We start from the raw sequence: 24,293 nt of genomic DNA, 5'->3' as shown, positions 1-24,293 counted from the left end.
GGTATGGCTGCTGGCTCCGCCCATTTCAGCTTACCAGCATGGAGTTTTCTGCCACTTCTGTGAGTCATCAAGTCTCAGAAATAGTGGGTCTAAGCTTTTATCAAAGCAGCGTGTAGCCCAGAAACCTCTTTAAAAAAAAAAATACTAGTAAAGACTAAATCTACCACACAGCTTAATGTGCCGCTGGCAGACGCCTCATTTCCGCCATACTGTCGGTCAAACGCACACGCCAGGAACCCGCCAGTGTTCAAACCTGCATTTTGCGGCATCTAGCTGCCCGTATGAGACAAGAAGCAGGAACCTGGTTTTGGCTCTGTTTAGAATTGGTTATTAAATATTCTCAGGTTTAAGGTGGAAACTCGAGCCATTGGGCGCCATTTGTTGCTAGAGTTTTCCTGTCTTGCCCACAGTCAGGACAAATCTCTCTCACCCACCAGTCCCATAGCCGCTCAGACCCAACCAAGTAAACACAGAGACTTATATTGCTTACAAACTGTATGGCCATGGCAGGCTTCTTGCTAACTGTTCTTTTATCTTAAATTAACCCATTTCCATAAATCTATACCTTGCCACGTGGCTGGTGGCTTACCAGAGTCTTTACATGTTGCTTGTCCTGGGGGTGGCTGCAGTGTCTCCCCCCTCAGCCTTCTGCTTCCCAGAATTCTCCTCTCTCCTTGTCCCACCTACTTCCTGCCTGGCAACCTACTTCCTGCCTGGTCACTGGCCATCAGTGTTTTATTTATATAGAGCAATATCCACAGCAACAAGCCCTGTACTTTCCCATTATGCAGAGCCTGGACAACAAATGATACAGCTACCTCTCCCATGTCTTGACAATTAAACCAAATTCTTCTTTTCAGGATCCCCCTAGAGATGCCATTGCCCACAAACAGAAGGCAATAATTTTAAGACATGATGCCCACATTCACAAGAGGTGGGATGGGTGGTTTTTGTAATTCAATATGTTATGGATATTTGTCATTGTTTAGGATGGTTGGTTACAAGTTGTATTGGTAATGATCAGGAAAAAAGCTGAACTACCCTGCCTGCAGGGCTACAATGGGTTCTCGACCACCCTAAGGAGGGAATGTAGGGATAGGAGATACAAAGGAAAATACACCAAGTCTAGATTCTGATCAAGGTGCAACTTTATTTTCTTCCAGAAGGGTTTATATAGTTCCTGCAGGGTGGGGGGAGCAAGAAGCTGTCATCTGCATAAGGTGGGGCAAGCTAACAGGATGTTTGTATAGGATGTTTACAGAGTGAGAGGGTCAAGGGCTCTGACTCAATGTCCTGTTGCTAGGCAACCTGACTGTAAGATGATCTAGTTCCCTGTCTCATGGGGGGGGGGTCCTGTATTTTTCCACTAAATACAGATTCTGTCCTTGTCCCTGACACTGAACAAAGGAGACTAGATCCAGGGTTTGTTTGAAAAAAGAAGAAGAAGAAGGAGGAGGAGGAGGAGGAGGAGAAGAAGAAACTGTAGCAGGAATCTTAGAAGGTCTTATTAATAAAATCAAGCCTGAGGCCAGTTATTGGAGTGAACACTGGAAGGTCAGAGAGACAGAACAAGCCACAGCTAACCTCACCTGGCCAACTTCTCAGCTGATCTTGTTTCCTTAGACTGGAAGCCTCTGTGTCCTCATATCCTAATGGCTCTCAGCTGAACTGTGCTACTCAAAACCTAAAAGCTTAACCAGCCAAATGCTTAACCAGCTAAAAGCTTCTAGTTTCTGGTCCTCACGCCTTATATATCTTTCTGCTTTCTGCCATCACTTCCTAGGATTAAAGGCTCACTTCTTGGGATTAAAGGTGTGTGTCACCATGCCTGGCTGTTTTCAATGTGGCCTTGAACTCACAGAGATCCAGAGGGATCTCTGCCTCTGGAATGCTAGGATTAAAGGCATGTGTGCCACCATTTTCTAGCCTCTGTATCTAGTGGCTGTCTGTTCTCTGACCCCAGATAAATTTATTAGGGTGCACAATATTTTGGGGAACACAATACCACAGATGTGATAGGGGAAAAGGGTAGATTATTGAATCTACTCTGAAAAGAAAAAAAGGGGAATATAGATATATGATACAAAGGCAGATTATTGAATCTACTTTTATAAAGCAACTACTAGTTTTAAATATTTTACATTGGATTGAATTTTTGTATATTGTATACAAATTTTGTATATTAATAAAATTTGAGATTAATTTTGTTAGAACATACTGTACATACATTTCTAATCTTGCTTGAGGTATTGTACCTATACAGCTCATTTAACAATGTAATGCTAGTCCTTGAAATTTATTATTACAAACTATTTAGGATAATAAAGAAATGCAGGTTAGTAGTTTGTCACCTATTACAATCAAACTTGTAGTCATATTAAGTATGTTTTCACAGTCAAACAAAGATATATTTTAGATAGACAGATTGTCTTCAAACACTTCAGAGATCTACAGAATATGGCATTTAAGATGTTTTAATAACATAGATTCTTTTTTATGACTATGAGACATGTTTGCTCCTGGCAGCACCAATCTACTTCAGAGAAGATGATGGGCATTGAAGAACCTCCATATGGAATTAACTTTCTTTGTGGCAAAGTTAGCCAGATACTGGGCAAGAATGTGCTTTTCCCCCTCAACTTCTGACAGTATGCTGTCCAAGTGGACAAGCAGGACACAAATAAAGGACTGCTTCACAGAAAAGTCTGTTAGATATGCTAGCCCTATAGGATGAAGACAGATGCCTTAACGTTGCAAAGGAATCTTGGGTGACTGTGCAGGCAGCCAGGTGTTTCTGTCATTTCTCACAATTTTTGGAAGTTGCTTGCTTGCACTTCATGGAACATGCAGGTGATAGCTAAGTGGAATTGGAACTGCACCATATACTCATGCCAGAAATATAGGGAACTCTAGACTGGGGCTAGCTGTGCTTCAGTCCTGAATCTGTGACCCAGGACCAGTGACCCTTCACTCGGGAGGTAAGCATGAGCTCCTGGCACACACGTGGTGAATATGGACCTGAGTTTATGAAAAACCATGGAGACACTGGTAAAATTCTAGTAGAGCTCTCACAAAAACTAAATGGCTTTCAGAGATTACTAGTTGAAAGTTTTCAAGGGAAAGAAGTACAGGTGAGATGGATTATGGGAGGTTTTGCAAGTAAGTGTCAGAGAGCTGGATATTTAACTTTGTTCAGTGATTATACTGTCTCTGTGTCCCACATCTATACACTGTAGGGATTCCAATGTTCTCACAAAACTGTTTTCCAAGCTGTGGAGTCAGACCCATGAATGACTCACACAGAGTGTCAGTACAGAGGAACAGGATTATTTTTTATTTATTTATTTATTTATTTATTTATTTATTTATTTTTGTTTGTTTATTCGTAGGACAAACCCAACATACTCAACTGCTTTAGCCCGTGTTTGTCTTGTTTTGACTTTCCCTTTTTATGTAGATACAAGGTCTCTTTAAATTCCTCAATCCAGACTTTCACCTGTGGTCTATTTGTCAAGTAAGCTCCTAGCATCTAGAAGCATGATCTGACCTACGACGACTGGTTTCAAAACATCTTTAATGGTACTTCTCATTCCCACATTAGTGTATTGCTTTGTTATTTTAAAGTAAAACAGAGTCAACGTGATTTTTAAACGCTGTAGTAAGATTCAAATCACAAAATATGGACCAGAAAACTTACAAGGCTAATATTTCTGTCAAAGGCTCGACTCACACTCATACATCTCATGCTGTGGATCTGGAGGTGAACATCATCCCCAGGGCTGTCCTGCTGACTGGGCTCCCCTCCTCCAATACTCTACTGCGGGCAGTCACACTCAAATCCAGAACAAGAGAAATCTCTGTATCTGGGTTACAGGAATTCCTTCGCCTAGACTTCTGGGAAATGTAGTCTGCGGCACTGTGACATCACATTGAGCCATCCAGAAAATTCCCTCCTGGACTTCAGTCCACAAGTGTGCAGTTTTCTCAAAGTTGGGCGAGAGTCCTGTCTGCTCTACATTCCTGTTGCGTCTCTGACATGGAGGTTGGTCCAGGGTGCAGCGCAGCCGGAGGGAGACACTTTGCGGGGTTCAGGGGTCCGTCTTGGAGGGAGCGGACCTGGGCTGGGTGGGAGGGCGGAAGAAGCTGCCTTGGAGGTGCAGTGCTGAACTGGCTGGGTCACGTGAGGTTGCAGGTCAGGGCTGGGGTGAGGGTGATAGGGACTGTGCCCTGAGTGACAGTTTCCTTAGGACGCCACTTGACAGCAGAGTCCGCCTCGGGCTTCTGGGACAGGAGAGCTGCCTGGTAGCGCGGAGTAGATGATAGTGCAGAGTCCAGGATTGCAGACTAATGATGCTCAGCTGACTGCCTGCTCCTGAGGGGGAGCTGGGAGCTCAGTGAGCAGCTTTGGTGGGGAAGCATGCTTCTCTAGCTGAGCCGTTCTCACGCTGTCAGATTTCTCAGAATCTGTAGAGCAAACGGGGTCCGGTCCTTCCTGAACTCTGTAGCCGGCCTAGTGTAACGGTCTTGAGGTCTTGATCGTGGTCATTTTGTCTGACAGGTAAAGAATTAAGAGGAAAAATTTCAAGGTGAAACAAAGGTCACAGGTGGGAAATTCAAGAACCAGTCAACAGATCGGTCAGAATCCGCTGCAACAGAAAAGCTTTGACTCGGGGTGAGAGAACACACATACACCCCCCCCCCCCCACACACACACAGAGGGACCGTCTGCAGGAAGAATGGGAACTGGAGAAGCTGACTCCGGCTTCACATTAAGGACTGGGTTTTCTTAACTTTGAAAGGTCTTCCATCCCTTCTGTCGGGTGGACCACGACGGTTGTGTCAACATGTCTTGATCTGGCCTTGAGCTTGTTGAGCTAGTCCAGAAGCAGGGTGTCTAGGAACAGGTGAAAAACTCATATGTGTTGTACTCAGAGTCCCCCACAGACCACCAAGAGACCAAATGCAATGCAGAAGCAAAGAGTCTTTTTACTATTGCAAGTTAACTCAGGAGTCTTTGTCTGACTCAGCAGAGCAGGTGGAACCCCAAATAACAATGGGGCAAGGTTTCTGTGGGGGAGTAAGCAAGGGGGTGGTGGGGGTCTACAAACTTCATAGGAACAGACTCAGGATTGATGCACCTCCCATCCGGAAGTGCTGTCCTTTTGATTAGCTTGCAGGTAGGTGCAAGAGAAATAGGATCTCTTTCAGAGGTTGCCTTGGTTACCACATTTTTTCTTTATCATGAGCCCATTAGTTATAACTTTTTTTTTTTTTTTTTTTTTTTTTTTTGGTTTTTCGAGACAGGGTTTCTCTGTGTAGCTTTGCGCCTTTCCTGGAGCTCACTTGGTAGACCAGGCTGGCCTCGAACTCACAGAGATCCGCCTGGCTCTGCCTCCCGAGTGCTGGGATTAAAGGCGTGCGCCACCAACGCCCGGCCTAGTTATAACTTTTAATTGGCTTTTCCACCATGTGGGGATGTCTGGTGGGGTTTTTCTGTAACCAGAGCTAGGCCCAAGGTCAGGGGTTCAGGGGCACACCGTGCTGTGCTATGCTGTGCCAGGGGTCTATATCCTGTTGGGTCTTTTCTACAGCCTGGCATGGCTGCAGAATGGCCAGGGCAGGGGTCCAGGCAAGGGCTTGAGTTCCTCATTTCCCCTTCCCCATGTTACTTATGAGAGCCATTCATGGGTTCGCTCTGCGGGCGCCTCATGGACGGCGCTGCGACCTCAGCAGCTGTACTGTATCTGTTCCTTAACAAAGGAAATCAGCTTGTTCGGGATACAGGGCCCAAAGGTGAGCAAGAGGAATAAAACCATTACGGGGACCCGGGAAGGTGGAAATCAGAGGAGTTAACCGTGGGGTTGAGTTGACTAATGACTTGGACCAGCCCCGCGTTGGCTTTGTTCCCGTTTGCGTTGTTTGGAACCCCTCTGTGACCGTTGCCCCCGAATGGTCAACATGGAAACATTCTTCCCCAAGAGCTGCACGTAGCCCTCGCTGTTGTGAGAACATAAGGACCCACCCCCGTTTGTTTTGGAACACTCCGTCGGCCAGGGGAGACAGCGAGGCCCGCAGGTGGGCAATAGCGTTCTCAAGCCTTTCTGTGTCTGTGCCAAGAGCAGCTCGCAGGTCATCGTCCCATTTGCCTTGTTCCACTTAGGATGATACCCCAGTCCTTGCACCTGCCAGTCACAGGCTGAGAAGGACCCTAATCGTGAGGTCTGTCACAGGCTGTCTTTTTAGTCGAACTTGGTACCCCTCTAATCTTTGATGTAGGTCTTTTTCTTGACGATAGATTATTTTGGGAACCAGACGCACCACTATACAGAAGTCCTTAGCCTGACTTAATGCCCGTCCATGGGCACAGGGAGCTCACCCTGGGGAGCACGCTGACCATCCATCCCCCGGGGGTAGGATAGAGCAGGGGGAAGCACCTGAATTGTCTGATTACATAGTGGCTTGTCAGCGGCAGGCACCGTTCCTAGGCAGAGCCCTGTTCCTGCAACAGACTACAGAGTGAGCCTGGCTCCCCCTTTCTGTTGCCAAAGGCACTGGGAAGGGTGGTTGGATTCTGTGTCCTCCCCCATGGCAGCTATTCCCTCATAGTGGGGGGCTTAGTGTCCGGACCTAACCAGCAGGCACAGGTGAGGTTTCCTTTAGAAGCGTTGAGGACTTGGTAGGAAGCCTCTAGTGGCTTTAAGAGGGTGTCTGGTTCTGGTATGGAAAGGCGAAGTGTGCTGAGAGAGAGCCTGATAGGGGGACTGGCATGGTCTGGGGCTGGCTGATGTTTTTCCTGGGGGAAGGGCCAGTTCAGGTGGGGTCAGCACTCTGCCGGGCCCTATCTTTTGGGGACCCTCCTGCCCTCCTGGGGAGGTAGGGTCTGAGGCCGTTAGCTGGAGTGAATAGGGCCCAGGGATCATATCCATTCTCATACAGCCTAATGCCCCATGCTTTACCATATCTCAATCTTTTGCCTTTTTACCTTGATCTATGAAGGTTAATTTTACAGGGCTACAGAGGTGTAGGACAGGTCCTGGGCAAATTATGTCACGTGGGTATCAGATAGTAGGGTCAGCAGGAGACCCTCTTAGGCCTTCGGTGAAGCGTGATGAGATCTGTTGTGACCGGAGGCTTCCATCATGTGTGTCCAGTGGACTCACAACCCCAAACCCCACAGAAGTAGCGAAATGGGCTCCACGTATGTGAGCCCTTGATCTGTCCCAGCCTGGACAGACGCAAGAATGTGCCCTCCCCAGGGGATCAGCTGACCATACAGTTGGACATCCAACATCTTGGGCTTTTGCTTTCCACTGAGGGCCCGCTATCTCACAAAGGTCAAAGTCAGTGTCTGGGAACTAGATCCCCAGTGGGGAGACTTTTGAGACCCGCTTGGCCAAGTTCCCATAAATGTCTAAAAGCTGCCAAGTGAGATTTAGGAGTTGATGTAGGCTACTGATGGCCCCGTCTGATGTCAGAAGGGCAAGGAACAAGGCAAGCATCAGCATGGCCATCAGATCTGACCTTCAGTTTAAGTCTCAGGTTTGTTGGGGGTCAAGTTTTGCAGTCCAGTTCTGGCCGGGTTGGGTGTCTCCTGACGCTGGTCTCGGTGGTTTAGTCAGCTCTGAATCAGCTGCACTGGCGTGGGAATGGTGGGTTCAGGTGGCCATCCTGTCGATCTTGACGGCAGTGGGGTGGTCAGGATCAAGACACAGGGTCCATTCCTTCGAGGTTCTAGGGTCCTGTGGTGATGTCTGCAGATGAAGACCCAATCTCCAGGCTGGAACTGGTAGGAGATGGGTGGAGGAAAGGGCTTTTCATACACCTCCTGTAATCTCGGCCAGATAGCCTTGAATACTGAGGTTGCTGCATTTAGGGAGGCGAGCAAGTTAACATCAGTGAATTTGGTGAGCAGTTCTGACATAAATCTGGGAGTATGGGAAGGCGTCAGCCGAACATGATCTCAAATAGCGTGAGTCTGAGTGTATATGGAGAATTTCAGAGACTCGATATAGGGCAAAAGGAAGGAGAGCCACCCAATCTCCACCAGTCTCCATGGTTATTTTGGTAAGGGCCTCTTTTAGTGTCCAATTCATACATTCCCCTTATCCAGAACTTTGGGGCCTGTAAGCAAAATATAATTTCTAATCAGCCCCCTAAACCTTAGCTAAGTGTTGAGTTACCTGAGTAGGTCCATTGTCTAAGCCTGGCAATACAGACGTTCCATACCTGAGCAGTACTGATATTCATTACATTGTCAATTCAGGTTATAAAAGTGACTGTCATAGTGTCCTCCATAGTCATTATTAAATGCAGCAACATATTTTTAGTTAAAAGGTATGTGTAAATGCATGGCCATCTTTTTGAAAGTCTACATTCCATTGTTGCCTTCTTTGTACTATCTATATGAAATTAAGTGAGATCTATGACAATGCATGTCCCAAATCTTCATTGGATACACTCCACTTACTGGTGCTTCAAGAAGACTTAGAAGCAATAGATGGACTTTTAAAACTCACACATACATCTAGACATCTAATGTAAAAGGCAAAGCTTGGGATAATATTTTGAAATTTAAATTATAATTATGTAATTCAAGTTTCCAAAGCAGATACTACATTTGGTCTTCAATATTTTTCATGGTTTATTCTACTTTCTGAGTCATAATTGCAAGATATGGTGGCTTAAAGAAAAAATTAATGACTCTTTCATGCCACACATATATAAGTATAGAGCCGGGACAGAGATCTAGGAGTAGGGACTTGATGATGTGTGTAATGTGTATTTTAAGCACTATGTCCTTTGATCAGGGCATAGGCTGCTCTGAATGGAAGGTCACTGCTGTTAGGAACCTGATCAGGAATCCAGTCCTCCCTTTGCATCTGGCTTGGACTTCCCACCAATCTTCAGTGTTGTCTGGTTCTCTGAAAAGGTGTCTCTGAGGGAGACTGACAGGAGATGAATGCATTTTTAATGTATCTACTCTGTCCATTCTGTTGTTCTAGGCTTGCCTCTAAGACCAGTCTCTATTCAAGTGGACTACAGATTTCTGCCTCAAAATTATAGTGAGAATGTTAGCAATTTTTAATGAAGGACACTTTGCCCACCTCAGAGCAGACATTATTTGCATTTCTTCTCCATAGAAAGTGAATTTTGCCAGGCTCACATTCCCTTGAAATGGTTGCCATTGGTTGTACTGGATAAAATTCCTACTAAATGCTCTCCTGTTTACAGGTGCACTGCCCTCCACTGACAGCATCTCATAGGAGATTGACCTCAAGACAGCAGACGCTTCCTCATGGAATGGTGGTAGACAGTGCTGGGCAGCACAGGGAGTGATCCTGGCAGTTAGTTCTCCATTGGGGACCTACACTATTTCTCTCACAGAAGTCTGTTTCCATCTTCACTGTGCTCAGGGCTCTTTCCATTCTCCACAGTGACTATTTTCCCCTGCTCTTGGTGATCATATAAATAAGAGAGTCATATCCGAAGTTTTTTCCCCTTCCTTGTGAAGGTAGGAATGTGATATATTAGCTATGAAGAAGCTTTCACACAGTTCCATTGTTTTTTTCTTTGAGCAATTACTGGGTGTTCTAGTCACTGATTTTCTTCAGTTAGCTGGTGACTTGGAGATGTGTTGTCCCAGTTGCTAATTAACTCTGCCCTTTATTTAAGGACATTGTTTGTGTGGTCACTCTTTATAGAGTATACATTTCTGCTGTACCAAAGGTCTTGTGACATTATCTACTCCCTCCTCCCAATGCTGACACAAAACTCAGGGGATTAAAGCTCGATCTTACCTGAAGGTCTCCTGCCTAAAGGTGAGTTTGCTCAGTGCTGGAAGGTGCTTTGCAAGTTCCAAGGGAGAGAAACAACAAATAGCCCTGCTTAGCTGTTATGACCGTGAACTACAACAGTGACCAGTGTGGCATGATATCTCTAAAGGTGCCACAGCGCCTCTCACACCTTTGCATTAGCAGCAGCTGTCAAAGGGACTTAGAGGGGACAGGAGACCTACAGAATGCTTGGAGCTGCCTCTGATGACTTCTTAGGTCTTAAATCATAGAGGAGAACATACTAAGGTCACTAAACCCTCATAATCCCTAACTGCACTCCAAGTCCTTCTCCTTAGACCTACACTGAGTGTAGTTGTCACTGCTCATCAAAGGCGCTTCTTTCTGCATGCAGCACAGAGAACATTCCAGAAAACTAAAACTTACAAAGTGCACAGAACTATTGTCTGTGGTGCTGTGACCCAAAAGATACCCTACACCACAATCCCTGCACATGAGGCTCAGGGAATATCTCTGCACAGGGGGCCATATTGATTATAAGAGCCAGGGGTCCAGGAAGTCTGCTATGAGGTTGTGCCTTCTAGAAAGTGAAGGGAAGCTGCACCCATGATACCCCAACAACATGGCTGCCTGATCAAGCCCTGAACAATGCCAATGGCACAAGATCCCCTGCAGGGGGCTGTCTGCTGGATAAGCATCCAAGTGTAGGCACCTGAGAACTGCAAAGAGAGGGAGAATTAGTCTTTCCTGGGATGAGCACACTCTCTGTTCATCCAGTAACAGGTGATAATTCCTCAAAACATACAGACAGACAACACTGAACAGAATCGGCCAGTCATAATCATATAGTTATATGTAGATGTATATGTACTCTGTGTGTGTGTAAAACAATAATAATTAGAGAGGAACAAGCTATGTGTTTGAAATGGGCTATTGGGGGATATGAGAGAAGTTGCAGTGAGTAGCTAGTTATATTTTTAACTCAATAATTTTTCTCTGGAAATTTATTTTCACTCTTGCCAATTGTGACAATGTTGGTAAAACTGGAAGTTCTTTCAGGCAGATAAAGGTAAATAACACATGATCTCCTCAGTATGTTAAATGTAATGAATTGAAACTCATATAAGATAGAGCTATGTTACACATACAGAATCATAAGGGACAGAGGTTGGAGATGCAATGATTTTCCATTGACCAGCACTTGGGGACTTCCTTGTTGTGGAAAATTAGTTCAACATTGCAACTAATGGTTTTGCCTTTGTGTACAGAATATTTCTTTAACTATGTAAAGATGTGTTGCATTTGTTTACCTTGCCTGCCTAAGGCACCTGATTCCTCTAATAAAACCTAGATGGGCAATAGCTATGCAGGAGGCAGAGGTGGAACTTCAGGGCAAAGAGTAAGAGGAGAAATCTAGGAGACAGAGACAGAGGGAGTCGCCAGGGGCCAGCCAGACTCAGAGGAAGCAGGAAAGCAGGACATACAGGATGAAAGAAAAGTAAAAGCCCAAAGGCGAAACGTAGATGACTGGAAACAGGTTAAATGAAGTTATAAGAGCAAGTGGGACAAGCATTAGCTGAAGGCCAAGCTTTCATAATTAAGAAGTCTCTGTCATTATTTGGGAGCTGCTTGGTGGCCCAAAGAAAAATGCCAACTACACTTCCTGAACAATGAATGCTCAGGGACAGTGTGATAGGAGGGAGAAGCCCCCAATACTGTTGTCCTGAATGCTGGGTGTGTGTAAGCATTATGGGCTACATTTCAGAAGCCTGGAAGATAAGTGTTTGAGGAGGTGATCATACCATAACTGAGAAAGAGGATCCAAAGGCTAACCATGAAATTATTACAAAATACTTCATTATTATTTAAATTACTGATATTTTCTGTATTGATAAAAAGGAAAAATAATGTGTGACTATTCTCATAGGTCTTTCTGGGCATTTATGCAATAAAATATTGTAGCTGGAGTTTTCCTGCCTTTCCCACAGTCAAGACAAATCTCGGCCACCCGCCAGTCCCACAGCCGCTCAGACCCAACCAAGTAAACACAGAGACTTTATATTGCTTACAAAACCGTATGGCCGTGGCAGGCTTCTTGTTAACTATTCTTATATCTTAAAGTAACGCATTTCTACAAATCTATACCTCGCCACTTGGCTGGTGGCTTATCAGCGTCTTCACATGCTGCTGGTCATGGCGGTGGCTGCAGCCTCTCTGGTCATTGCGGCGGCTGCAGCAAGTCCTTCTGCCCTCCTGTCCTTTTATTTCTCCTCTCTGCTAGTCCCGCCTATCTTTCCTGCCTAGCCACGGCCGATCAGGTTTTATTTATTAACCAATCAGAACAACTTGACATACAGACCATCCCCCAGCACAGCCAAGTGCAGACCATCTCAAACACCTGCACTCAGGCCCATGGTCCTAATCATCCTCTATATGGACCTGCTGGGTAACGCCACAAAGAACCCAAGAAGGGCTCCCACAGGACATACAAATCATCCCACAGCACTTCCCCTTTTCTTTTTTTTAAAAAGGAAGGTTTTAACTTTTACACATCTCCAAAGTCAGCTTGGTATATTTGGGAATTTGGGTGTAGCTTCTCTTAACTACTTCCTGCTGGAGGGGGCGCTGTATCTTATGGGGATGCAAAGAAAATTTTAGGATCATGGAGTAGTCCGTGAGACCGTATCGTCTGAGCCAGTTGCCTTGAAACGATTTTTCAGAACTCAAAGCACTTGCCCATTGAAATCCTGAATAAGTATCGATAGTACATATTTCAATTTTCCAAATTCTGCAAAGTGAAACACGTCCATCTGCCAGATTTCATTTCTCTGAGTACCCTTTGGGTTACATCCTGCTGGTAATGGCGTTTGATTGTAGAAGGAACAAGTAGGACATTTCTTTACTATTTCTTTGGCTTGTTGCCAGGTTATGGAAAAATCCTTTTTTAAACCTTTACTATTAACGTGATGTTTTTTATGAAATTCTGAGGCCTCCAGCACATTTCCTATCAATAATTTATCAATCTCATCATTGCCTTGTGCTAGAGGGCCTGGCAGACCAGTATGGGATCGAATGTGAGTTATATATAAAGGATGATTCCTTTTCCTGATTGTATCTTGTAATTGAATAAATAATGAAGTTAATTCTAAAGTATCAGGGATAAATTCTGCAGTCTCAATATGTAACACCACTCTTTCAGCATACTGAGAGTCAGTTACTATGTTGAGAGGTTCTGAAAAATCCATTAATACCAACAGAATAGCATACAATTCTGATTTTTGAACTGAATTATACGGACTTTGAACCACTTTACTTAAATTTTCTGATTTGTAACCTGCCTTTCCTTCTTTGTTGGCATCTGTATAAAATGTACGAACTCCAGATATGGGTTTTTGCCGTACAATTCGAGGCAAGATCCAATCAGCTCTCTTTATAAGATCAATTCTATTGCTTTTGGGATATTTGCTGTTAATTTCTCCCAAAAAATTACTGCAAGCTCTTTGCCAAGGTTCACTTTCTGTCCATAACTTTTCAATGTCCTCCTTAGTTAATGGTACGACAATTTCTGCTGGGTCTATGCCTGCTAATTGACGAAGTCTCAGTTTTCCTTTGTAAATCAAGTCAGAGATTTTTTCCACATAAGTTTTTATTTTTTACTTGATTTATTCGGCAAAAATATCCATTCCAATATAATATCTTCCCTCTGCATTAATATTCCAGTAGGAGAACGCCTAGAAGGTAAAATAACCAAAATGCAATCCAGCTTTGGATCAATACGATCCACGTGCCCTTCATGCACTTTCTTTTCTACCAAGGCTAATTCTTTCTCAGCTTCAGGTGATAATTCTCTTGGACTATTTAAGTCCTTGTCACCTTCTAAGGTTTTAAACAAATTAGTCAATTCATCATTTTTTACCCTAACAATAGTTCGTAGATGAGAAATGTCTCCAAATAATCTTTGAAAGTCATTAAGAGTCTGTAATCTATCTCTCCGAATTTGCACCTTTTGGGGTCTAATTTTTTGTAGCTCTATTTTATATCCTAAATAATTAATAGAATCTCCTCTTTGTATCTTTTCAGGAGCAATTTGTAATCCCCAGCAAGGCAAAATTTTCTTTACTTCTTCAAACATTATTTCTAAAGTATCTGCATTTGAGTCAGCTAGTAAAATATCGTCCATATAATGATAAATTATAGATTTAGGAAATTTTTTACGTATCACTTCCAATGGCTGTTGTACAAAATATTGGCACAGAGTTGGGCTATTCAACATTCCCTGAGGGAGGACCCTCCATTGAAATCTTTTAAGCGGTTGAGAATTATTATAAGTAGGCACTGTAAAAGCAAATCTTTCTTTGTCTTTTTCTTGTAAGGGTATTGAAAAGAAACAGTCTTTTAAATCAATAACTATGAGAGGCCATCCTTTTGGTAACAGAGTAGGCAAAGGCATCCCAGATTGTAGAGAGCCCATTGGCTGAATTACTTTGTTAATTGCTCTAAGGTCTGTTACCATTCTCCATTTGCCAGATTTCTTTTTAACAACAAAGACAGGAGAATTCCAGGGGCTACTTGATTTTTCAATATGCTGAGCATTTAACTGTTCTTCTACCAGCTCTTCTAAAGCCTGGAGTTTCTCTGTTGTTAAAGGCCATTGTTGGACCCATACAGGCTTGTCTGTTAACCATTTTAAAGGTAGAGCTATTGGTGTCTTTGGAAGATCATCAGTTATTGTGCCCTGTTCTTGTATTATATGGATGGCTGGTGACGACTCATTAGAATAATATCTTCTAATATTTCTCTCAGTAACATGTGTTAGGTTATGATTTGTTTCTGAGATTGGAGGGATGTTAATCTGAGTATTCCATTGTTGCAACAAGTCTCGACCCCACAGGTTCATAGTTATGTTAGCCACATATGGTTTTAATTTTCCTCTCTGTCCTTCTGGACCTATACATTCGAGCCATCTTGCACTCTGTTTCACCTGAGATAATGTCCCAATTCCTAACAGTTGAACGTTTACCTCCTGAAGAGGCCAAGTTGGATGCCAAAATTCTGGTGCAATTATGGTAACGTCCGTACCTGTGTCTACCAGACCAGACAACAAAACACCATTTATTTTTATTATTAATTTTGGTCTTTGTTCATTAATAGAAGTTTGCCAAAAAATTTTCTTTATGTTTTCTCCTGAATTTTCTATTCTCTCTGTTTCATCAACCTGACCAGCATGATTTATTCCAATAGGCATTTGGTTATTTAATCGCTCTCCAGAGCAGGCATTTCCTCTATAGCTGCAGGAAAGGTTTGAACTGGATTTGCACTGGGGGCCTGCGCGAGGCCCCTCTGGGAGTTTCCCGAAGACTGAGGCAAAGGATTACCCTGTCTGTCCTTTGTTGATCTACATTCGTTGGTCCAGTGTTTTCCCTTACCACACCTTCTGCATACTCCAGAAGGAAGGGGCATTCTGTTGCCCTTGTTCCTTGAATAAACATTGCTTCTAGGAATGACCTGTTTACAGTCCCTTTAAAAATGTCCTTGCTTTCCACACCCAAACCATCTAACATTCCTCAAACCTTTTGAAATTACTTCTCCTACCCACGTATCATCATGCTCATCAACCTCAACATTAATTGTTTCTCTAATCCAATCTTCCATAGGTGCAGATCTTGCCCTTAATGGCCTGATTATTCTTTTGCATGCTGCATTCGCATTCTCAAAGGCCAAAGATTCAATTATTGCCTTACCAGCTTCTGAATCCGAGACCATTCTCTTTACTGCTGAAGCCAGTCTTTGTAAAAAAATCTGTAAAAGACTCTTTTGGGCCTTGCCTCACCTTTGTAAATGACTCAGATTTTTTTCCTGGTTCCTCAACTCTGTCCCATGCATTCAAGGCTGCCGTTCGACATAAAATTAGGGTTTGGCCATCATATAAACATTGTGTTTGTGCTGAAGCATATTGACCTTCTCCCATAAGCTGATCCTGGCAAACTTGTATTCCTTTATCCCTCCATTGTTTTTCTATATTTTTAGCCTCCTCCTTAAACCAAGTCAGAAAAACAAATTCTAAAATTAAAACATTTTGGAATACGAAAATAGCTTCAGCACATGGATACAGAGGTGCCACATGTACAAACCATGCATTAGGAATACCAAAGACACCTCAATCAATATTTGACAGAAAAAAAATAGCAAGGGAAAAACGACAAAAAGATCCAGTGATGTGTATTCTATGTTAAATCTCAACAGTGTTGTTAGTCCTATACTTGCCTGTTTTCTCACATCAGATACTTAAATGACATTCAGTCTGTGAGTTCTGCCCCTGCCTGCTCCTTCTCATGTCCCTTGTCACCATCATTTGCATCATCAGTGAATCTGTAGAAATCCTGAAACCCACATGACAGCCCGAGCTGCTGCATCAGACTCTGTATTTTCATCTCACTTCACATTCGTGATTGTGCTTATCAACTGTTGAGAAATTCCTTCTCCCCGACCATGACTTTCTCCTGTGAGAAATGTATGTGTAGTATGTAGTAGCATATGGTACTAAATCCATGTTCTGTGGATGTTTTCATTTTACATTTCTATCTTTTTTTTTTTTTGTTTGTTTTGTTTTTTTCGAGACAGGGTTTCTCTGTGTATCTTTGAGCCTTTTCCTGGAACTCACTCTGTAGCCCAGGCTGGCCTCGAACTCACAGAGATCCACCTGCCTCTGCCTCCCAAGTGCTGGGATTAAAGGCGTGCGCCACCACCACCCTACATTTCTATCTTAAATGGATCTTGTCCAACTGGGCTTATAGGATCTTTTGTCTTTCCTTGAAGATGGGTCCAGTGAAAGAACATGTGACCACTTCAATCATAGATGAGTAATGTAAGAAACATTTCTAGCTCTCTATCATCCTGGGTAAAATCTAGTTTGTGTCCACAGGCACACGATGCCTGTGTTTGGGTTTCTATTGCTGTGATAAAGTTCATGATGAAAGACAGCTTGAAGAAGAAAGGGTTTATTTTAGACTACAACTCAGTTCATCACTGAGGGAAGTCAAGGCAGAAACCTGAGGCAAGAAATGAAGCAAAGGCCACAGAAAAACTCTTTACTGACTTCCCCAGCCTGCATTCCTACACCATATAGAACTGCCTGCCCAGGACAAGTACCATCCATAATTGGCTGTGCTATCTCATATCAATCACTAATTAAGGAAATGCCACCTAGTCTTGGCTACAGGACAGTCCTAGGGAGGCATTTTCTCAATTATGTTTCTTTCTTCACAAATGAACCTAGCTAGTATCAAGTTGACAAGAGGAATTTCCAGCCCAATGCATCTTGGTTATTATATTACTAATGGTTTTAATTAAACTAAAGTGCAGTATCATTCCTTGATCTTTATTCCAGGAAATGCTGTCCTTCTGGGATGTGGCCATTGAGTTCTCTGCAGAAGAGAGGGAATGCCTGGAGCCTGCTCAGTGGAATTTGTACAGGGATGTGATGTTGGAGAATTACAGCCACCTTGTGTTCCTTGGTGAGGCTCTCATCCATAGTGAATTCTTATTTCACCATCAACATGTAGCTTCCTCACTTTGTATGGTATCTCATGGGGGCATTTCAACAGCCATTTTCATATCCTTTGTTTTCAGAAAAATTAAGGAGATTGCTGTATTAAAAATCATTTCAGGACTGGTGAGATGGCTCAGTTGTTAAGAGCACTGAATGCTCCACTAGAGAATGGGGTTCAATTCCCCAGCACCCATATGGCAGCTTACAACTGTCTGTAATTCCTAGGTCTGGCGCCCTCATGTGGTGTGATATTGTCATTGTGTTCTGACAAATAAAGTAACTTCCCTGGAGTCAGAGGGCGAGCTGGCAACTGGCTGATCATAGAGGTTTGGAGGACTGTAGAGAGACGGACAGAAAGCTGTAAAGTGGGGCTGAGACCGCAGGGAGGAACAGGAGACGGGAATTCACTTATGGCTGCTCCCTGCTTTCCTGATCTTTCAATTTCTTACCCTGATATCTGACTCCAGATTTTTTATTGATAAAGATTAATTAGATTAATGCTTCATCCTCACACAGACATACATGCAAGCAAAATAGCAATGCATATAAGAAATAAAAATAATAAAAAGAAGAGTCATTTCACTGTTTTTCTTTTTGTGTTTATCCTTTCTGTGTTGGATGTATGTTTCCTTCATTCCAGTGGGACTTTTAGAAATTCAATGGCATGAGACATGGAGTACTCTTGTTAATGACAGTGTTTCACAATTCAGTTTTAATGTTTTTTCCCTTTATATGAAACTCAGAATGTGGATGTTATAAATTCGTTCATGTAGTACAGTGATCCTGTCAGAAAATATTTAAGGAACTGATTGTCTGCAATCATTTATTTCATCATCTCTTTCCTTATAGGCCATGTACTGGAAGGAACATGTCAATTCCAAGTAAAAGAACACATAAACAATCTTGTTCCTTCTTTTTTTCTACAATCAGGTCTTGCTGTGTCTAGGCCACACCTGGTGACACTTTTGGAGCAAAGACAAGACTCTTCAGATGTGAAGAGACAAGCAGCAGCCAACGTGCAGCCAGGTGTGTAGGAATGAGGGCTTTGGGGCCAGGCTTGAGGTCCAAGAAAGATCGCCCAGAAAGGCAGGTTTTCCCATCACCCTGGAACATGACACTGTGGGAATCATTCTGTAGGTCTGTCCTTCATGTCTTTGTTGTTGAAGCTCATCTCTCAGAAGTGTATGATGGTTTAATTTTCTTAAGCCTTGTAATTCCCCGACTACTACCCATTACCTGTGCTCCTATTTATAGTGATTTCCAAAGTTCTTCTCTTTGTTGAGTCTCCATTGTAGTGTAAGATCAGGGAAAGAGAACTCAGTGCTGGTCAGACTGAGAGTCATTTATTTGCAAAGGTTGAGAGCAGATTCACGCCATAAAGATCTCTACACCGGCCGGGCGGTGGAGGCGCACGCCTTTAATCCCAGCACTCGGGAGGCAGAGCCAGGTGGATCTCTGTGAGTTCGAGGCCAGCCTGGACTACCAAGTGAGTCCCAGGAAAGGCGCAAAGCTACACAGAGAAACCCTGTCTCGAAAAACCAAAAAAAAAAAAAAAAAAAGAAAAAGAAAAAGATCTCTACACCGAAGTGAGCATGACTGGGATTATTAAGCCACACCCATAATTCCACCACTGGGAGGTAGGCAGAGGCAGAAGGCTCAAGAGTTTAAGTTCTGTTGATTATAACAATGTGGGGGTTTTGAGCAGTTGGATAAAACTCAGCTTGGACAGTTCACTCCCCACTGATCTTAGGGAAGCCTCAAATCATTAGCATATGGTTTAAAGAGGTTGTGTTGGCCATTAAAGGCCAGTTTCTTTTTTAACTCTTTTACCAGCGGGAGGTTCAGCAGGGCCCAACCATTAGACCTAGGAAAAGTAGGACAGGGTGGCCTTACACTGTTGATTCAGGGATGCCTATCAAACTAGTTCTGGGTACAGTGATTGTGTACCTCTCCTTCATGTTAGTTTCTAGATTTAGGCCTTTTAGTGTGTTGTAAATCTTCATGCTTTTTTTTTTTTTTTTTTTTTTTTTTTTGGTTTTTCGAGACAGGGTTTCTCTGTGTAGCTTTGCGCCTCTCCTGGAACTCACTTGGTAGCCCAGGCTGGCCTCGAACTCACAGAGATCCACCTGGCTCTGCCTCCCAAGTGCTGGGATTAAAGGCATGCACCACCACCTCCCGGCTTAATCTTCATGCTTTTTGAGGGGTTTGTTTTGTTATGTTTTTTTCAGGATAACCATTTATTATCTATTAGTTCTAACTGTTATTTGGATATATTCCAATTCAAAAGTTGTTAGAGAAGTTATAAACTGTTATGTATAAACCTGATGTTCCCATATACATCAGAGCTTTAAAATGTTTTGTTTCAGATCTAGTCTGGCTAGACACTGTGGCTACCCCTATAGGAAGCATTATGGCTAATATTACCATGAGTCCAAATGGTAGGAAGAGATCTTTTGGTTCCTCTTCTCAAGTTTGATCCTCAAACTTCTTCCAAGTGTACATTTACCTTGTCTTCCAGTTTTGTAACAGGAGCAGAGCTGAAGAGTGTATTCGAAGTTTTTTTCAGGACCATGATCAGCTCTGTTCTACCAATTCTGCCCAAATAACCACTCAGAGACTTAATATTAATGATAAATTCTCAGTCAATAGCTCAGGTTTATTACTAACTAGCTCTTACATTTGAAATTAACCCATATGTCTTATTTACATGCTTTCATCTGGCAGTACCTTTCTATATATGGTGTATTTACCTCTGTCTCCTCTGCCACCCTTGTGACTCCTTTGCCTCTTCCCTTCCTCCTCCTCCTATCACTCTCTGTGCCCTGAAAATCCTGCTAGCCATGGCCATTCAGCTTTTTATTAACAAAGAAAGTAACTCATCTTCACAGTGTACAAAAGGTTTATTCTATAGCATTCCCCCCCTTTGTCTAACTAAAAAGGAAGGTTTTAATTTTAACGTAGTAAAGCTATACATAACAATGACAATTGTCAAGTAAGCATTACAGTTACAATATCCAGTTCATTTATATTGGCAAATTTAGAGAACTTATTTTATTACCTATTTTATCTTTTTGAATCAAAAAAGTTTTATGTCTAATTTAACTTTTATTATAACTAAGGAAAACTTTAAATTTAATTAGTAGTATTTAACTTGATAAAAGCCCCCAGAAGGGTGAAATGTTACCTAATGACAGGGACTTCCGGCTGCCTGGATAATCACTTGAAGTTCTTCTGTATCATTGGGGCATCTATCTTTTGCCTACAGGCCTAGAATATCTAACAGATATTTTTGAGAAACAGGGAAATTCAAGGACAGTCTTACCTTGTCTTGGCAAAGTTTTGCAGTCACTTTCTTTGTTGCCTTGCTGTTCCAGTCTGGACAGTATACTGTTATCAATTGAAGCAAGAGCATGTAGTGGGAATTCTAATTGGTCCTAATAATAAAAACCTGGAGTCAGATATCAGACTAAATGCTGTAAGATCAGAGACATAAAGGAACCAGCCACTAGAGAGACTTCTTTTTTTTTCTTTTTCAAAGATTTATTTATTTATTTTGTATACATTGTTCTGTCTGCATATATTCCTGCATGCCAGCATAGGGCACTAGCCAGGCGGTGGTGGTGGTGGTGGTGGTGGTGGTGGTGGTGGTGCACGTGTTTAATCCCAGCACTCGGGAGGCAGAGGTAGGCGCATCTCTGTGAGTTTGAGGCCAAGTTGGGCTATAGAGTGAGTTCCAGGAAAGGCACAAAGCTACACAGAGAAACCCTGTCTCAAAAAACAAAAAAAAAAAAAAAAAAAAAAAGAAGAAGAAGAAGGAGAAGGAGAAGAAGAAGAAGAAGGCACCAGATCTCATTGCAGATGGTTGTGAGCGGTGCTGTGAATTGAACTCAGGACCTCTGGAAGAGCTGCTGGTGCTCTTAACCTCTGAGCCATCATGGCCAAGTGATTAAGGTGATGGACTTGAGACTTCTTTCTTATACTGAATTCTCAGGCCAAAGGCGGCCGAGTTCCTGTCTCTCCTATCATCTTTATATCTACCCTTTTATACTATCATATCTATATCCCCCTTTTTTCCTTTCAAAAAAGATCCCTGAATCTAATCTCTTGTGTTCAGCTTTTTTCCTGATAATTACCAAGAACAACTTATAACCAACCACCCTAATCAACGATGAATATAGCCCATTTTAATGACCACAAACCACCTACCCCACCTCTTGAGAATGTGGGCATCATGTTCTTAAATTTACTTCCTGCTGTCTGGGGGCAAAGGCATCTTTAGGGACCCTGAAAAAAATTGGAATATTTATCAATTCCTGGGAAAGCTAGCTGTATCATTTCTTGTCGAGTTTCTGGGTAATGGAAAAATGCAGGGCTTAAGTCCTGGATATAGTAATCTGTAAGGCTGAACAATATCAGCTAGCCACCTTGAAATTGCCCCAAGCAGTTTAGAGTCCAAAGCCAATCTTTGGGTAGTGTTTGTCAGCTTAGTGGCATGACCATAGTTCTGGTGGAATCGTAATTTCAAGGACCCATCCTCCTTCTGGAGACTTCAGTGGTTTTTGTTAGGCATGGTCATAGTTCACTGCAGAAAACATAGACATTTTAAGTGTCATATGCAGTAGTTCTCTAAGAGGTTAAAGGATCATTATTTGTTATGGACATTCAGAGTACAAAAACTTAATTCCTAGTTACCTGAGAGAGACTCAAACCCAAAATTATATATAGGAAGCTAGATGAAGCTGGTTTCTAAAATTAGTTAGTACTCTATATGACCATTGATATCATGACAAAATTATATATACATACATATATATATGTTATTAATTTTGAGATAATATTTATACCTTCAGAATAGTGTTAAAGATTTAAAGTTTCAAAAAAGGATTATGAGGTTATTGGCAATAAAATAATCCCTGAATTTGGTTTTTCTTCTGTCTCATATCAGGTGGCTCTTCTAACATGATACAGAGATTTTGCATTTTCCTTTAACAAGCATGCTTGGGTTTAGAGAAGGAAAGAGCCACTCTCCAACTCCAAAGCCAGCTTTAATTTTTAATTGGATTGGAACTACAAAGAGGACATTTGTGTTATGTGTCTTTATAGAATAGTAGAAACAAATATTTGGGAAGCATTATGAAATTTTATTCAGTTGGAGATGTGATATACTAATACGCCAATTTATTCTTTTTCTTGAGACATTTTTTTCTGGATGATTTATCATTTTTCTTCACATGTCTCATTCATCCAGTGGTCTTCAGATTCCTTAGCTAGATGTCTTCATTCTCCTGAAAAGACAAAGACAAAACCCTTCCCCCAAGCCTAATTTTGGAGATGTTCCCTTTTGGCAAGTTATAGCTGATCAAATGAAAAGCATCTTTTAGTCTTAAAGTTAGTTTAAATTGAATAGTCATGGTCGTTGGTGAACCACCAGCTTTTCTAATTAAGAGGTCTCTCTTGTTCAAATTGAACCTCTATCAATTTTGATAGTATCCATAGCTCTTCTTCTCCTGAGGAAATAAAAGCAATACCTCTTGCCCAAAATAGCATATATCCTGCTTTCTATTCTGAGGTAAGCACATTTTTTAAACTATACAGGCTGATTTAATTCAGTAATTCTTCCTATTATCCAGTGTCTCTCCACAGATGTCCTTCCTTTTTTTCTTTTTTTGGAGCTGAGAATCGAACCCAGGGCCTTGTGCTTGCCAGGCAAGCGCTCTACCACTGAGCTAAACCACCAGCCCTTTGTCCTTCTTTTGTCATTAGCATGTAGAAAATTCAAAATTCTGAAAGCATTATGCAATCTATTTCAGGGGGTTTTTATTACCCCTTTCTGATTATTTAGCATATCCTTTAGAGTTTGACTTGGTCTTTCTATGACTGCTTGGCCTGTAGGATTGCATGGTATACCTGTAATATGCTTTACATTGTAATAAGCAAAAAACTGTTTCATTTTACTAGAGACATATGCTGGAGTATTGTCAGTCTTAAATTGTACTCGTATATCCATGATGGCCATAACTTCTAACAAATGTGTTATTGGAGAATCAGTCTTTTCAAAACATACAGCAGTTGCCCATTGAAATTCTGAATAGGTATCAATGGTGTGATGTACATATTTTAATTTTCCAAGTTCTACAAAATGAAACACATCCATCTGCCAGATTTCATTCCTTTGAGTATCCTTTGGGTTCCTTCCAGCAGGTAGTGGAGTATGGCTAAGTATTTATTAAGAACAAATAGGCCATTGCCTTTTAATTTCTTTGGCTTGTTACCAAGTGATAGAAAAATCTTTTTTCAAACCCTTTTTATTGACATGGTATTTTTATGAAACTCTGAGACCTCCAGCACATTTACTATTAATAGTTGATCAATTTTATCATTACCTTGTGCAGGAGGGCCTGGCAGACCCATATGGGATCAGATGTGTGTTTTATATATTAAGGATGATTCCTATTCCTGATTATTTCTTTAACGGACAAAATAATGGAGTTAATTCTGACTCATCAGGAATAAATTCATCAGTTTCAATGTGTAAAGCAACTGTTTCTGCATACTGATAGTAACTATGTTAAGAGGTTCTGAAAAATACATTAATACCATCAGAATAGCATATAATCCTGACTTTTAGATAGAATTATAAGGGCTTTGAGCCACTTCATTTAAATTGTCTGATTTATAATATGCCTTTCCTGATATATTTGCATCAGTTTAAAATGTAGGTGATCTAGAAATTGGTGTTCCCTGTACAATGTGATGAAGAATCCAGTTAGTTCTCTTTATAAACTGAATCTTTTGCTTTTGAGATATTCATTGTTAATCTCTCCCAAAAAAATTACTGCAAGCTCTTTGCCAAGGTTCACTTTCTTCTTGTAATTTTTCAAATTCATCACTCATTAAAGGTACTACAGTTTCTGCTGGGTCTATTCTTGCTAATTGATAAAGTCTCTATTTTC

At 42.0% G+C, this 24,293-nt stretch overlaps 1 protein-coding gene across 1 annotated transcript in view; it reads left to right on the top strand.

Moving 5' to 3' along the window:
- Positions 1-3,403: 3,403 nt before the first annotated feature.
- Positions 3,404-24,293, top strand: part of LOC114685528 (zinc finger protein 58-like) — a 28,190-nt gene continuing 7,300 nt past the window's right edge. The window contains 3 exon segments of the mRNA XM_037209366.1: positions 3,404-4,042; positions 17,179-17,305; positions 18,271-18,366. Of these exon segments, the coding sequence (XP_037065261.1) occupies positions 4,037-4,042; positions 17,179-17,305; positions 18,271-18,366 (229 nt within the window). The 5' untranslated portion in view covers positions 3,404-4,036.

The sequence above is a fragment of the Peromyscus leucopus genome, chromosome 11 (genome assembly GCF_004664715.2).
Source record: "Peromyscus leucopus breed LL Stock chromosome 11, UCI_PerLeu_2.1, whole genome shotgun sequence".
Classification (NCBI taxonomy): domain Eukaryota; kingdom Metazoa; phylum Chordata; class Mammalia; order Rodentia; family Cricetidae; genus Peromyscus; species Peromyscus leucopus.
Note: the sequence above shows the minus strand (reverse complement) of the source record. Positions and strands in the feature narration are given on the sequence as shown.